General features: G+C 47.7%; 1 protein-coding gene across 6 annotated transcripts in view; it reads right to left on the bottom strand.

Annotated features, from left to right (window-relative positions):
- Nucleotides 1-12,890, bottom strand: part of LOC135283621 (eosinophil peroxidase-like) — a 32,630-nt gene that overhangs the window by 7,011 nt on the left and 12,729 nt on the right. For 4 of the 6 annotated variants that reach the window (XM_064394602.1, XM_064394598.1, XM_064394601.1 and 1 more), the window contains 8 exons: nt 12,164-12,370; nt 10,606-10,921; nt 8,443-8,603; nt 6,794-7,040; nt 6,209-6,379; nt 3,968-4,205; nt 2,142-2,356; nt 98-996 (listed from right to left, as the gene is read on the bottom strand). In XM_064394602.1, the coding sequence (XP_064250672.1) occupies nt 968-996; nt 2,142-2,356; nt 3,968-4,205; nt 6,209-6,379; nt 6,794-7,040; nt 8,443-8,603; nt 10,606-10,921; nt 12,164-12,370 (1,584 nt within the window). In that variant the 3' untranslated portion in view covers nt 98-967. Of the gene's footprint in view, nt 1-97; nt 997-2,141; nt 2,357-3,967; nt 4,206-6,208; nt 6,380-6,793; nt 7,041-8,442; nt 8,604-10,605; nt 10,922-12,163; nt 12,371-12,890 lie in introns of those variants that run through there. The other 2 variants (XM_064394600.1, XM_064394599.1) reach the window with 1 other exon arrangement.

Below are 12,890 nucleotides of genomic sequence, written 5' to 3'. Positions count from 1 at the left end.
ACTGCCCTTTCCCAATATTCCCACAGAAAACCTACCACCATCCTCCACTCATGTGTGGTTGCTGCACCTTTTATGAAATGTAAAGAACATTTTGGCCTCAGCCCAAAATTGCAATTTATTAAGCAATAACAGGAATATAGCAGGCTATAGAGGGAGGAGAAAGTGGGTTTGATCCCTTTCAGGAAAAGGGAAAAAGCTGGATTGAAAGCAGAGTAGTTATTACTTTCTTGTATGTTCAGATTGTTTTTATCTTTGCCAGGCCACATCCCACCAGCTCTACAGGCCAGTGCTGAGTCACTCTGGCTCATGCCAGGCCTCAGGAATAACTTGTCATAGGTTACTGTCACATCAGAGGATGTTTTGGGCATTCTGGACTATGGGAAAGAATAGTGAGAAAACTCTCATCCATGTGGCAAATTTCTTCCTTCCATGTTGGAGCAAAACCTGACACAGAGCATTTTAGGACAGTGTGTTTGGGGTTGCAAGACAACTATTTCTTCTTCTCTCAGAGGCATCCTGCATTTTCTCTGGAAATTGATGGATTTGTTTATTAAAAAAAAAAATTGAGAACAAAAATCTACTGTTATTCCAATGCCTTGATCATTCTTTGGGGGTTGAAAAATTTAAAAGGAAGGTCCAAAACATGTGTTTGACAGTAAATCCTGGTGAAGCATTGTGTGGTTCCATGGCCTAAGCCAGCAGCTTGTGAGATTTGGGACTAGCCTCTGGACAACTTATTTCACTTGGCTTTGTGATCCTGAGTGATTTCCCAGATCTGGGCTATCTCTTCATTAAGTTCTTTTATTCCTGGGTTGCATCCCACTGATCCCACTGTAAAGGCTCCATTCAAATCAAGCTGAGCAAACCATGCCCAAACATTGCAGGCAGTGAAAGCATAAACACAGTAAAAATTAATAATCCACCTCAGCAGCTTCCCAAGTCTGGACATCTGGGAAATCCTCAACATTCAGCATTTAAAGTCACCAGAATCTTTTTCTAGAAGAGATAAAAAGCATTGTGTTAACAGAAAAGCACCTGACATATCCCCCTGATACATTGTGGGATTTGTTTCCACGGGTTAGACTGAAAAGGAGGGATCAAAACCTGGTATTATGAGAGTGTGCCAGTACCTGACTGTTAGGGTTAAGGAAGGATGTTTTGTTTGGAAAAGACACTGGAACAGCTTGCCCTTCTCCAGGGAGAGCCACTCTTCCCTACATCTACTTCCCAAGGATTTCAGGGACATTTTGGAAGGAGTTAGACCTCAAGAATTTTACAAATCTTGAAGGCAGGTGAGAGAAATAGTGTAAAAATAGGTGACAATGGTACAAGCAGAGATCAAAACCAGAAACCCTTCCATAGACTGGGAATTAATTTCCAAATGCTGAGTTACTTTTGGCCTTACAAGGATGTGCTGACAAACAGCATCTTGGCAGATAGAGAAAGCAGCCTTCCCAGTCTGGGCATTGTTTCCCATGGAGGAAACCCTGGCATCAATAGTGAAGAACTAAATGGAAAGTCTATTAATCAGAAAAAAATCCTAGAATTCCAGAATGGTTCAGGCAGGAGGGGAGCGCAGAGGGTCCCTGGTGCCAGCTCCCAGCTCAGGCAGGGCCATCCCAGAGCACAGGGCACAGCATTGTGCCCAGAGGGCTCTGCAGGATCCCCGCTGAGGGAGACTCCAGCCCCTCCCTGGGCAGCCTGTTCAGGGCTGGGCAGTGCCCAGGGCAGAAGTTCTGCCTCCTGGGCAGGGGCAGCTCCTGGGCTCCGGCCCTGCCCGTGGCTCTGGTGCCACTGCTGGGCCTGGAGCAGAGCCTGGGCCCTGCTCTGCCCTCCCTGCACACAGGGACAGCCAGGGCTGAGGGCCCCTCTCAGCTGGGGCTCCTCTCCAGGCTGAGCAGCCCCAGCTCCCTCAGCCTTTCCTTGTTAGAAAAAATTCCCAGAACAGGGCACTTGGCTTGGTCTGCCAGAAAATCTGCATTTTGTAGGAGACACTCTAAATACACCTAGTGAACTGGAACATCTAAAGCTGTACCTGGCACACAGGTCCAGCCCCGTGTTAGGCAGCTCAGGTTTAAACCCTAGGGTCTGGCTTTCTCAGGGGTCTGCAGGCAGGACCTGCTGCGGATTGCAGACCGTACCTTGCTCCTCGGTGCTCTTTGACTTCCAGGGTCTGAGGTCCAGCTTTGGGATCTGACTGCAGCTCACAAAGCCATGGGGGTATCTGTTAGCCTGGAAGATATTCCTTGATACTTTAGTGATGTGGGTATTGTCACATATTATTCGTGACAAGGAGATTTTGGCCAGTGAACAGCGCTGGCGAGGAGTGAAAACCCCAGGGTTCTGCCACCAAAACCTGAAGGAGAAAGAAGAAACAGCAGATTTTTGCCTTCTGCCTTCTTCATATTGATGACTCCCACCACGTTAATTCCTATTAACACAAATTTCTTCTGCCAAGAACAAATTAGAATTTCTATTATTTAAATCAAGAGCCCTGACTTGACAATTGGATAATTGTCAGTCTCATAATCTGAAGACTGTGGGCTCAATCCTCACACTGAGCACCTTTTATCAGCAGTCAGGGTCTCTGTACAAATCACAAATGGGATGGGACTGCTGGGGAAGGAGTCTCAAGCTGTTTATTTTCCAGCATCAGCCTCATTACATGGTTATGACAATGGGAAGATGCCAGCAGCTCACCTTCCCAGCAGCAGACAAAGAACTTAATGTTACAACTTACTTTATAAGTTTTTTGACCAATCACACAGAGCAAAAGCATATTGACAGTAGTTCCATCCAATCGCTATAAGCACATGTACCTTTGGTTAAACAATGCTTGCTTATTTTGAATACAATACCTGCTTGTAAGCCTTAAAACACAGTGCACAGAACTCCATTATTAAGCTTAGAACTCCCTAATATCTCACAAGATAGAATCTTCTGCAGCTTAGGGAGTTATTCTAGACATGTGTTAATAGACAGACCATTGTTCTATTTGTCCTTACTTTTCTACTTCTTATATAACTATTCTGCTGAGAAATCTTACGACTACTGCTTAGCTCCAATCACAGTTCTGCTGTCTCTGAGGCCTGCCTTCTGCAGCTTTCCCAAAACCCTCTGATTTTAAGGATTTCCACAATTACCTTGCTTTTCTTTTGGCCATGGACAGGTAACAAAGCTGCAATTGAATTAATTGTCCTCAGATGAGGCACAGGTACCCTCTTTCAAATAGGAAAGGCTGCAGAGTGTGCACAGGCTGTGGTTACAGCCAAATGAGTGCCGTGTTGGAACAAGCCCTGTAATTACTCAACTTTTTAGAAAAGGGTTTGATTCCTGCCATAAAAAGAGGATTTCTAGATGTGCAACAGATTGACCCTAAGCTCCACATCCTGGAGTTTGAGCTCATCCTAAGTCTTTCTCAGCAGAACTGTTTTCCAGAAACATGGGTTGTGATCCCATTTTCAGGCAATATTGTTGGCAGGTACAGGGATCTTGCTTTAGAAATCCAGCTTAAAATGGGGAATGTAACTCACTGCTGCACTTGAAGCCCCTGAGCAACCTCAAGGAGGAGGAGGAAGAATTCAGGTGTGCTGAAACCTCATCACTGCTGAAGTGATTTTGGCTGATGAGAAAATCCCAACCCACCACATCCATCACAAGCAAAGATCAAACCCTGCCACATGTAAGAGCAGAGGGTTCCAGTTCAGAACTGGAGGAGGGAAGAAGAAATTTGAGATATCACTTTGCTGGGAAGGGATCTCAGCCCAGGATCTCAACCATCAGACAGGGAATAAGAATGTGACTACAAAGAGAATGAAACTTTTGAAGGAGTACTGCCAAAAAAAAAAAAAAAAAAAAAAAAAAAGGCAATAAACAACTGGAGCAGTTTTCAGATCTGTGTGAAGAAATCTGCATAAACTCCACACTCCCTGTACTCTGGGGTTGGGATATCCAGCTCCCCTCTTACCTGTCTCCATCACGAATGTTCCTGAACTGGGTGCCAATGAGACAGGCCATGAGAGGCCCCACTCGGCCTCCTGTCACAAAGGGCTCTGCAAGGGCCCCAATCCAGATGTCAATATTCTTCGGTGTCCCATAGAGCTTCAGGAATTTCCTTGCCAGGTTCCGATTCCTCAACACACGCCCAAGTGACTTCACTCCAGAGGGCTGCGAGAGCCCACAGAATTTTCTCCAGGAGTTGTAACCTGCAAGTAGTTGAATGTCAGAGCAGATAGAACAGTGATGCGCTACTCCCTCCTGGAAAGATTTTTCCTTCTCTTTCCCAAACCTGGGACACCAGTAGGGCACAAAAATGTTTAAAACATTTTTCTATATTTCTGTTAGTGCTACTGACTTTCCACTCCTCCACAGCCAGCTCCCCCTGCCTGTTTTTGAAGAGTCATGTCTTTGCAGGTGGGAGTTGTACCACCACCTTCCAGCAATGTTCTCCTCCACTCGGCAGGGATTAAACTGATGTTGCCTTCACTGAAAGTGAACCTGGACAAGATGTTGGCAGCCCCTCTCTCTGTACAACAGGAGAATGACCAAGTGCTTCTCCACAGCTGGTCCCTGTCCAGCCATGGGACAAGCCACCCACTCCACACAGCTCAACTTACTTCAGCCACCAGACTTGGCCAGCTGGACTAATTTTTCTGGACTGCAAACAGCCAAAAATCCACTGTGCCACAACTGGTCATAATTCTGCATCTTAGTGGAGGAGATGAGATGATGCAGCAGCAAACACCTCTGCTGTAAGCAAGATGTCATGGAATCATGGAACAATTTGGATTGGAAGGGATAACCAAGTTCATCCCGTTCCACCCACTGCCATGGCAGGGACACCTTCCACTATCCCAGAGTGCTCCAAGCCCCCTTCAGCCTGGTCTTGAGCACTTGAGTGATGGGGCAGCCACAGCTTCTCTGGGCAACCTGTGCCAGGGCCTCATCAACCTCACAGGAATTTTTTTTCCTGATATCCATTCCAAACCTACTGTCTTATGTCTAAAAAACAGGGAACATTGGAAGAAAAAGACACAGCATATGGTGCCTAGATGACACCATTATCAAACAATTCCAGGACACTGAGAATTTGCTTAATCAGAAAATTAATTAGGGAGGGTTTTTTACCTTGCTAAGCCATCACCACCTTCATGGATATCTAATATAAGGGAGTACAGCACTCATAGGTGGGTTGAGACCTAAAGCTAAACCCAAATCCACTAGAAATACATGCCACTCCCATCATGTCAGGTCTGGAAAACCAGGATTTGTGGATCTGATCAGGTCTGCATAATGGTGGTCCTCAATAAAGCATGGAAAAATCACAACCTTATGTTGTGGCTAAGGCAGAACAATCTCTGCCAAAGTGAGCTGATGATTCCCCTGGATATACTACAAAGCCTCTGACTGGGCTTAAAACCCATGGATCCATCTCAGTTTTCATTCCAGTTTCAAACAGGAGCCCTATTGCATCTCTTGGGATGTTGCTGACACAGCAGCTCTGGGCTCTTACCTCATCATAATGACACTGTTGGGCAAGGACCCACTCAGGAGCCAGCTCTGAAGTGCTATCAACAATCTATTTCTCAAGACTATCTTGCAATGCCATTACAGTGGTTTGGCACCTTGCAGAGCTTTGAGAGTGGTGCTGACATGCTTGGTTGTTTTTTTTTTTCTCTGGGACACAGATTTAGTAGAGAAATTATGATGAGATATTCTTAACATATTGGAATCTGCTCTTCCAGTCGTGTGTGGCTGGGCTGGACCACTACAGATGGTTGCAGAGAAGTCACAGGGGACTTACAGCCCTAATTCCACTCCTGCAAACTTGTTGCTGAACTATTTTACCATTTTTTTCACTTGGACAATAGAAATGAGTCAGTCACTGAACACCAAGCTCTGGGCTGTGCAATGCCTCGTGTTCTTCTGCCTCCACATCTCTCATGCAGCTTCAGCCAGGCTTTGCCTTCAGTGCTCAACCTCCACCCACTTACCCGTGGTTGTTCAGAAACAAGGAAAAAGTTTGGGAAAGAGCATCATAGAATCACTGAATATCCTGTACTGGGAGAGATGTATAAGGATCACTGAATCCATCTCCTGAGTAATTTCAGCCAAGCATGGGCTGGAGAAACTTCTAAATATTTAATCACAAAAATGCCTGATTTCTACTTGTTTTTCTTTGTAAGCTCTGCTCCCACAACTGACTTACCTGGAAGGCCATGATCTCGGCTGCGCTGCATGTTGAGTGCAGCTAAATCAAACCCAATCCTTTCAACCTGCTCAAAGAGCCGGTCCCGGAGCTCCCCCACCACCATTTGCTGCTGCGTCATCAGCTTGGCCTGGTTGGCCATGAGGCTCCGGAGATAGGGATCAATCCCACCTGCAGAGGTGGCACAGGGAAACTGGGATCAATTCCACCTGAAGCAGGGACATATGAGCAGGGCACAGAGGACAGTGTGTGGCTAAGAGGCCCCAGAGAGGTGAGCACAGCTCATATTTAACTATGAGCTTCTACTACATGAGAATCAATTTCCCTGCACTCAAAGAATTAAGAAGAAAATGCTTTGAATAATGTTCTTGGAGGCCACAGCAATTAAGTGATCAGGCCATTTTGGAACAAGATGGGCTGCCCTTGTCTACAGGGGACAGCTCTGTTGGGACAACTCTGGCTGGTAGTAAAGGCCATTTAGTACATTGAACACAAAATGCTTTTAAATTTGGCTGAAGCAGGAGTTCATCCAGAGAGGGCAGAAAGGATGAATGAAATAAGCCCACACTGCAGAAAAGGATTTACCTTCTTGAATGATTCTCCAGACAGCAAAGAAGGAGGTTCTGAGCTGAATTTCAGGAGTTATGGGTCTGTAATATTCATCTAAGCGGCCAACGGTTGGAGGGACTGAGGCATGAGCAAAGCGAAAAGCCAAGGTGAAGACATTGGATATCCGAGAATCCACAGACTCGTTGTAGCCCCGGTAGCGAGGAATGAGCCTGTGGAACCTGCATCCCAACAGGAGAGGCAGGTAGTCCCTGTAGGTTATGATCTATGGGGAAGCAAGGAAAGGGTGAACTGTTAATGTCTTGGCCATCAGTTGCTGTGGAAGCAAAGTTGATTTTCATGCTCTCTCTGCCACAACACTCTGGCAGGTCAGAGCAACATAATAATAGGTTGGACTCAATGATCTCAGGAGTCTTTTCTAATCTAATTGGTTCTGTGATTTTGTGAAGATAAAAGCCTGCCAAATCCTCCCAAATATTGGCTCCTTGTCACCGCACCACTCCCATCAGACAGGCAGAACTGCACCCTTCGTGCCTCAGATAGCAAAGATAACATCAGCAGATAATGGGGGTAGCTCCACCCACGGGCAGCTCCCTGCATCCTCCCACAGAAGAGATTTCCAGGCCTGCTCTCATGTCTCTCTGGGATATTGAGGAGGCAGCACAATATATTTTAAAAAAGAAAAATCAAATTCTGTGTCAGTAGGAGAAAATGGATTAATTGTCTGAATACTGCATGAAACCATTAATGTAAACACAATGATGGAGATGCTGCTTTTTCTGCAATCTTTTGAGTGTTTGCCTTGCCCAGCATGTTTTTTCAACAATACAATAACATTTAAATTGACAGCATAAAAACATAAACATTTTGATATTCCTGCTTTTTATTTTTGTTAAACCAGCTCAGAAGACAGGCTTCAAAGGAGGTGCAGTGCCTTTGGGAACCCCATGTCCCTTTCTCTCATAGGATCCAGGCTTTTCTGCCAACTGTAAAACCTCATCTGGCTTTGAGGCCATTCCTACTCCAAATTGGAGGCTGGACAAGAGACTTTGGGAGGTCCCTCCCAATCACAGAGGTGCTTGTGTGACCCCAGGATCCCATTCAGTGTCAAGTCTGGGGTAGTGTGTCAAGCTAGTCAAGCTTGTGTGGGGTGGCCAAAGGGTGCAGCCCCATCCCAAGGAGACACCATGATTGGCTCCACCAGCACCTGGGGCTTCTTCATAGAATCTAAGAATGGTGTGGGTTGGAAGGGACCTTTAAGATCAATCCCTGCCATGGGCAGGGAATCTTTGAGAGGAGGGGATTCACAACCCAAGGAATTTTAATCCAAATTTCCAGTAACATTTTTATCAGGTACAAAACACCAGTTAGAAAAGCTTTTCCTCTAACTTTTCTGTCTGTTTCTGAAACAAAAATGTGCCATTAAAAACCTCATCAAGCACTTTGTAAATTTAACAGTAGAGGTACATTCAGGGGGACCCCTCTGTGCTCGTCATTTCAGGTATCTCTGTGTGATTTTGCTTTGATCAAAAGGGGCTGGAGGAAAGAATTTGGTCCTTTCACCCCAGGATCCTGCACCCTTTAGCCATCCTGCACTAGTAAAATCCAACATATGAACCCTGTGAGACTGCACGCAGAGCCAGGACAGGTGGGATGGTGGCTGGTACCTGGATCATGGCTCCCAGGATCTTTCGTGCCTCCTGGTAGAGCCTCTCATCATTCCAGTGAGGATTGAGGCGCCTCAGCTTTCCAGCCAGGCGGTTGTGCTCCCGCACAAAGAGTGTGTGCATGCAGGCCAGCTCCAGCATCTCACTGGCACGGGTGTCACCTGGGAGGGGCACACACGACACTGGAGTGGGAAAGTCACATTGGGAAGCACACACAGAGGAATTTTTAGATGTCTCAATATTTGTGTTGTGAAGAAAGTGGGTAAGAAACACAGAGGAGAAGAGGGAAACGAAGGATTGGACAGCACCAGGCAAAAGCTCACTTTCTGCTGGGTCAGCAAAAGCCAGGTGCTGTCCCAGCTCTGCTGAGACTCACAGAGAGGTGGGGAAAGTTTCAGTGAAGGGCTGGGAGCATTAACTTAAAAAGTTAAATACAACTAGGTGTTCTCCAGCCTCCCATATCAGAGATGTTTGGTCTCACAGCTTGAGAGAAAAATACAAATGGGCAAAGGGAAGTCAAGATGGCTAAGGAAGCTCTGAAACTCAGCAGGTCTCCTTCAAACAAGTTGAAACTGTGGCCAAAGCAAGGTGACAGTCACAAACAGGCTCTCTGGGGAGTACAAGGAAAATAAAAATGAGTCAACTTGGAGGAATAAATAACAAACAGCATCACAATAAAATAGCAAATCCTTCTTCAAACATCTGGGGCAGGAAACGCAAGAGCAAGCAGGTGATGAGAGCATAGGCAAGCACTCAGACAAAAGTAAATATGTTGTATTTAGTCCCCTTGTCCCACAGCAAATAGAGGGATTTGCTCCTGCACTTGGCACAGAGCCTTTTTCATCCACTCTCAAAGGCTGCCTGTGAAGGACTGCGGAAGGAGGAACAAATGCAGCACTGTGAGCTTTCCCTGAGCAGAATGCATCCAGCCAGAGCTTCCAACAGAGCTCTGGGAGGAAATGTTGAACCCTGGGAGGCAACTGCACATGTAAAACTCCCCCAGTTCACAGGGACCGGAAAAGTCACAAATAAGACACTGAATTTTCAAAGGCGCTTCCGAAGCAGCCTGAACTGATGACTATAAAAGAATTGATGGTCTGTTCCAGCCATGGAACAGGAACTGCTCCTTGCTGAGAGTCCACAGGGGCCAGAGGCCCCTCCTGGGAAGTTATCTGATACTCCTGCCCGCTCTGCTTCTCACAGGGCACCTGCCTTTGGCCACAGAGCCTGCATGGTCCTCACCAAGGAGAGACCTGCACAGAACTGGGGGAGCAGGTGAAGACCTGGCGTAACACATGGGACAGGTGGAATGCTGTGAGAGCCTGGAGAGAGCTTGAGACACCATGAGCTTTAAAGGAGAGAGCTGATGGATTCCAAGGACTACTGGGATGTTCAGAGGAACTTCAGCCACATATGAAACCGGTCAAGGGAATAGAAAGCAGCTCCACAGCTGATGAGATCTGTTGTGCCCTTAAGCTTTCTCCAGCACTTCCACAAGCAGCCTGGTACCAGCAGGAGCCAGCTGGGAAGTCCTGCTCTCCAAAAGAAATAGGCCAGGGAGACACTAATTCATGAGGTATATCAGAAGTATCCATCTCTGGGGTCCCACATGTTTGTGGAAAGTACTCCCAGTACTTCCTCAGCCTTCACAGTGGTGGGAACACACCTTAAAAGGCCACCTTGGTCTGGTATTGGCCTCATCCTCATTCCAGCTGGGATCTGAGCTCCTCTCACAGTGCAGCAGGGACATGCAAACATTTCCTGCTGTGACCCAGCACAGTAGTTACACATCTGTTCCCATCCCGCTGGGATGGAGACAGCCATGGAAGGACAAGTACAGACCAGCCATTGCCTCCAGGCCAGGCTGCCATTGCTGTGCCTGCTTGACTCTACCATGGCACTGGTTCCTAAGTCACTCTGCGCCCTGCTCCAGAGTTGCTGAGCATGGACGAGACACCTTCACTCCAGGTTTATCCTCACAAACAAAACTTGGAGAGGGTAAAGAACTTCCTCCTACCTAGCACAGCCTGTCTCAGTCTTTCATGGTTTGCCCCATTCCATTTTCTGTTTAAATAAGAAAATCAAAAAACTAAAGAAGTGAGCTGCAGCTGGTGGAATTGTCTGCTCCAGATTACGGGTTTGGGGTGCAAGCACCCAACTCACCTGCAAGAAAACAAGGGATTCGAGCTGCCCCGCTGGCCTTGAGGCAGGGCTCCTTCCTCATTGGACCAAAAGGCATGTACGCCCTGCCCCTGTCCGTGAAGTTGTGGTTGACAGCCAGGAGGCCCCTCTGGCTGCTCCGGTCCCGCAGCCGCTCGGCCACGGCCACCTCGCTGCCGTACACGACGCTGCCGTCCAGGAACGAGGTCAGCGCGTTGATCTGCTCCCGCACCACCCTGCCCCGCGCGCAGGCGGCAGCTGAGCGGAAGAAAGGGAGGCAATCCCTCCTGTTGGTGATTCGGGGGTCGTTGGGTGGGATCTGCAGATAGAGAAAAGGAAAATTCATCAATGGCTCAGGAGATGGAGTTAGGCAGGAGGCCTCTCACAGGGCATAAGCCTCCAGCGTAAATCTTGAGATGAAGAGTCAGATTGACAGCAGAGATGCTGCTTTAGGAGTCCAAGTCCCAAACAGCCTGGAGCCTAAAGTCCTATGGATTCCTAAAGTATTTCTCCTGAAAATAAATATATTGGATTACATCTTGAACGCTCAGTTTTCTTATCTCCATATCTACACCACAGAGAATTGTCGTCCAGAATTTGTGACCTTTCCTTCCAGCACTCTCAAATGTATGTCAGTGAAACACTCAGTGATGTTCTATCCCATCATAATTTTTCTTGAGAAGATTTAGGAGGACATGTAGGAGCCAGAGCTGCAGCAGAATTTCAAAGGTGAGAGAGCAGGGCTGCAGTAGGGAGATGGACATGATTTGGAGAAAAGGAGGCTCAGGGGGAACCTTCTTGCTCTGCACAACTTCTGACAGGAGGGGACGGCCAGGGGGGTCGAGCTCTGCTCCCAGAGAACAGGGACAGAAAGAGAGGGAATGACCTCAGGCTGGGCCAGGGGAGGCTAAGGGTGGACATCAGGAGGAATTTCCCCATAGAAAAGGTGCTCAGGCATTGCCAGGGGCTGCCCAGGGAGGTTAGGAATCCCCATCCCTGGAGGAGTCCAAGGAAGGCCTGGACGTGGCACTCATTGCTCTGGGCTGGGGACAAGGTGGGGACTGGGCACAGCTTGGACTGGATGATCCTGGAGGGCTTTTCCAACCCAATGATTCTGTGATTCTGTGATCTCCTGGAGCAGGGACCAGGATCTAACTCCTGATAATGTCGCAGGCAAACCTGAGAGATCTCAGCACTCCCTTGTCCCGTGCAAAGAGCACTTATGTCCTATGGATTTTCCTTCTCCCCAGTGCCTGTCTGTGCCATTTCCTGTTTTCCAGGCAACACTCGTGCTCCTTTGCACAACAGCCCCAAAGAAAAAACACATTGCTGAGGGAGATGGCCAAATGCCTGGAAACCTGGCAAAGTCTGTGCCTGTGCCTGAACCCAGGGACCGCTCCTGGAACACAGCACTGCCACCACACAGAGTGCTCTGACCTCCTTGGCCTGTTCTGGGAGGATATTCCTACATGGCCAAGGATTGTGAGAGCCACCCACATCTACTGGTCAGAAAGCAGATGCCCTCTTCCTTCCTCCCCTGGAAGTAGGAGGCTGCCTGTACCTGGATGGGAAAGCAGGGAGGCTTCTTGGCACAGCTGGTGTCACAGTCTGTTCCACCACCAAAGGGGACTCTGGCTGGGGTTTCTGGGCTGAAATCCAGGTCGTGGTCAATAAACTGGCCCCACTGCATGAACATGAGGGATCTCTGCTGGTCCATCCGCAGCTGCTCCGGGGGGAAGCGGACGATCTCGTTGGACACTTGTCGGACCTGCAGGGGTGGAAGCAAAACACATTGGTGGGAAATTACATATGTGAATGGGTGCACCCGGTTGCAGGGTCACCAGCAAAAATTCCCCAGCCACTTTTTGTGCTTTGCCAACAAAAAAAACCCAAAACCCAAATCTGTCTGTGCAGGAAGGTGTCACCATCCCCAAGTGCCCTTTGCTGAGCACAGTGCTGCTCTGGCTCTAGGCAGGATTCTGAGCCTCCAGGCCAAGACTGTCCCTTGATGGACTTAGGGAAATAGCTAAGCAAGCCTGCGAAAGAGAGACAAAACAAATTCTAAAAGATCTTTTTTTAAATAGAACTGTAGAAAAAATAGCCACAGGTAATTTCTGAAAATTATCTTGAAGTCCTCCTCCCTTCTCATCCCTTCCTCAGCAATCATAGTTCCCCCACCTCCATATATTACTACTGAAAAAGTGGACACAGTGCTGTGGAGGAAGGTTAGGAAGTACAAGAAATCCATGAACACAACCCCAGCTTCTCATCAGAGCTGTTATTGCACC

This window comes from Passer domesticus, chromosome 19 (assembly GCF_036417665.1).
Source record: "Passer domesticus isolate bPasDom1 chromosome 19, bPasDom1.hap1, whole genome shotgun sequence".
Classification (NCBI taxonomy): Eukaryota; Metazoa; Chordata; class Aves; order Passeriformes; family Passeridae; genus Passer; species Passer domesticus.
Note: the sequence above shows the minus strand (reverse complement) of the source record. Positions and strands in the feature narration are given on the sequence as shown.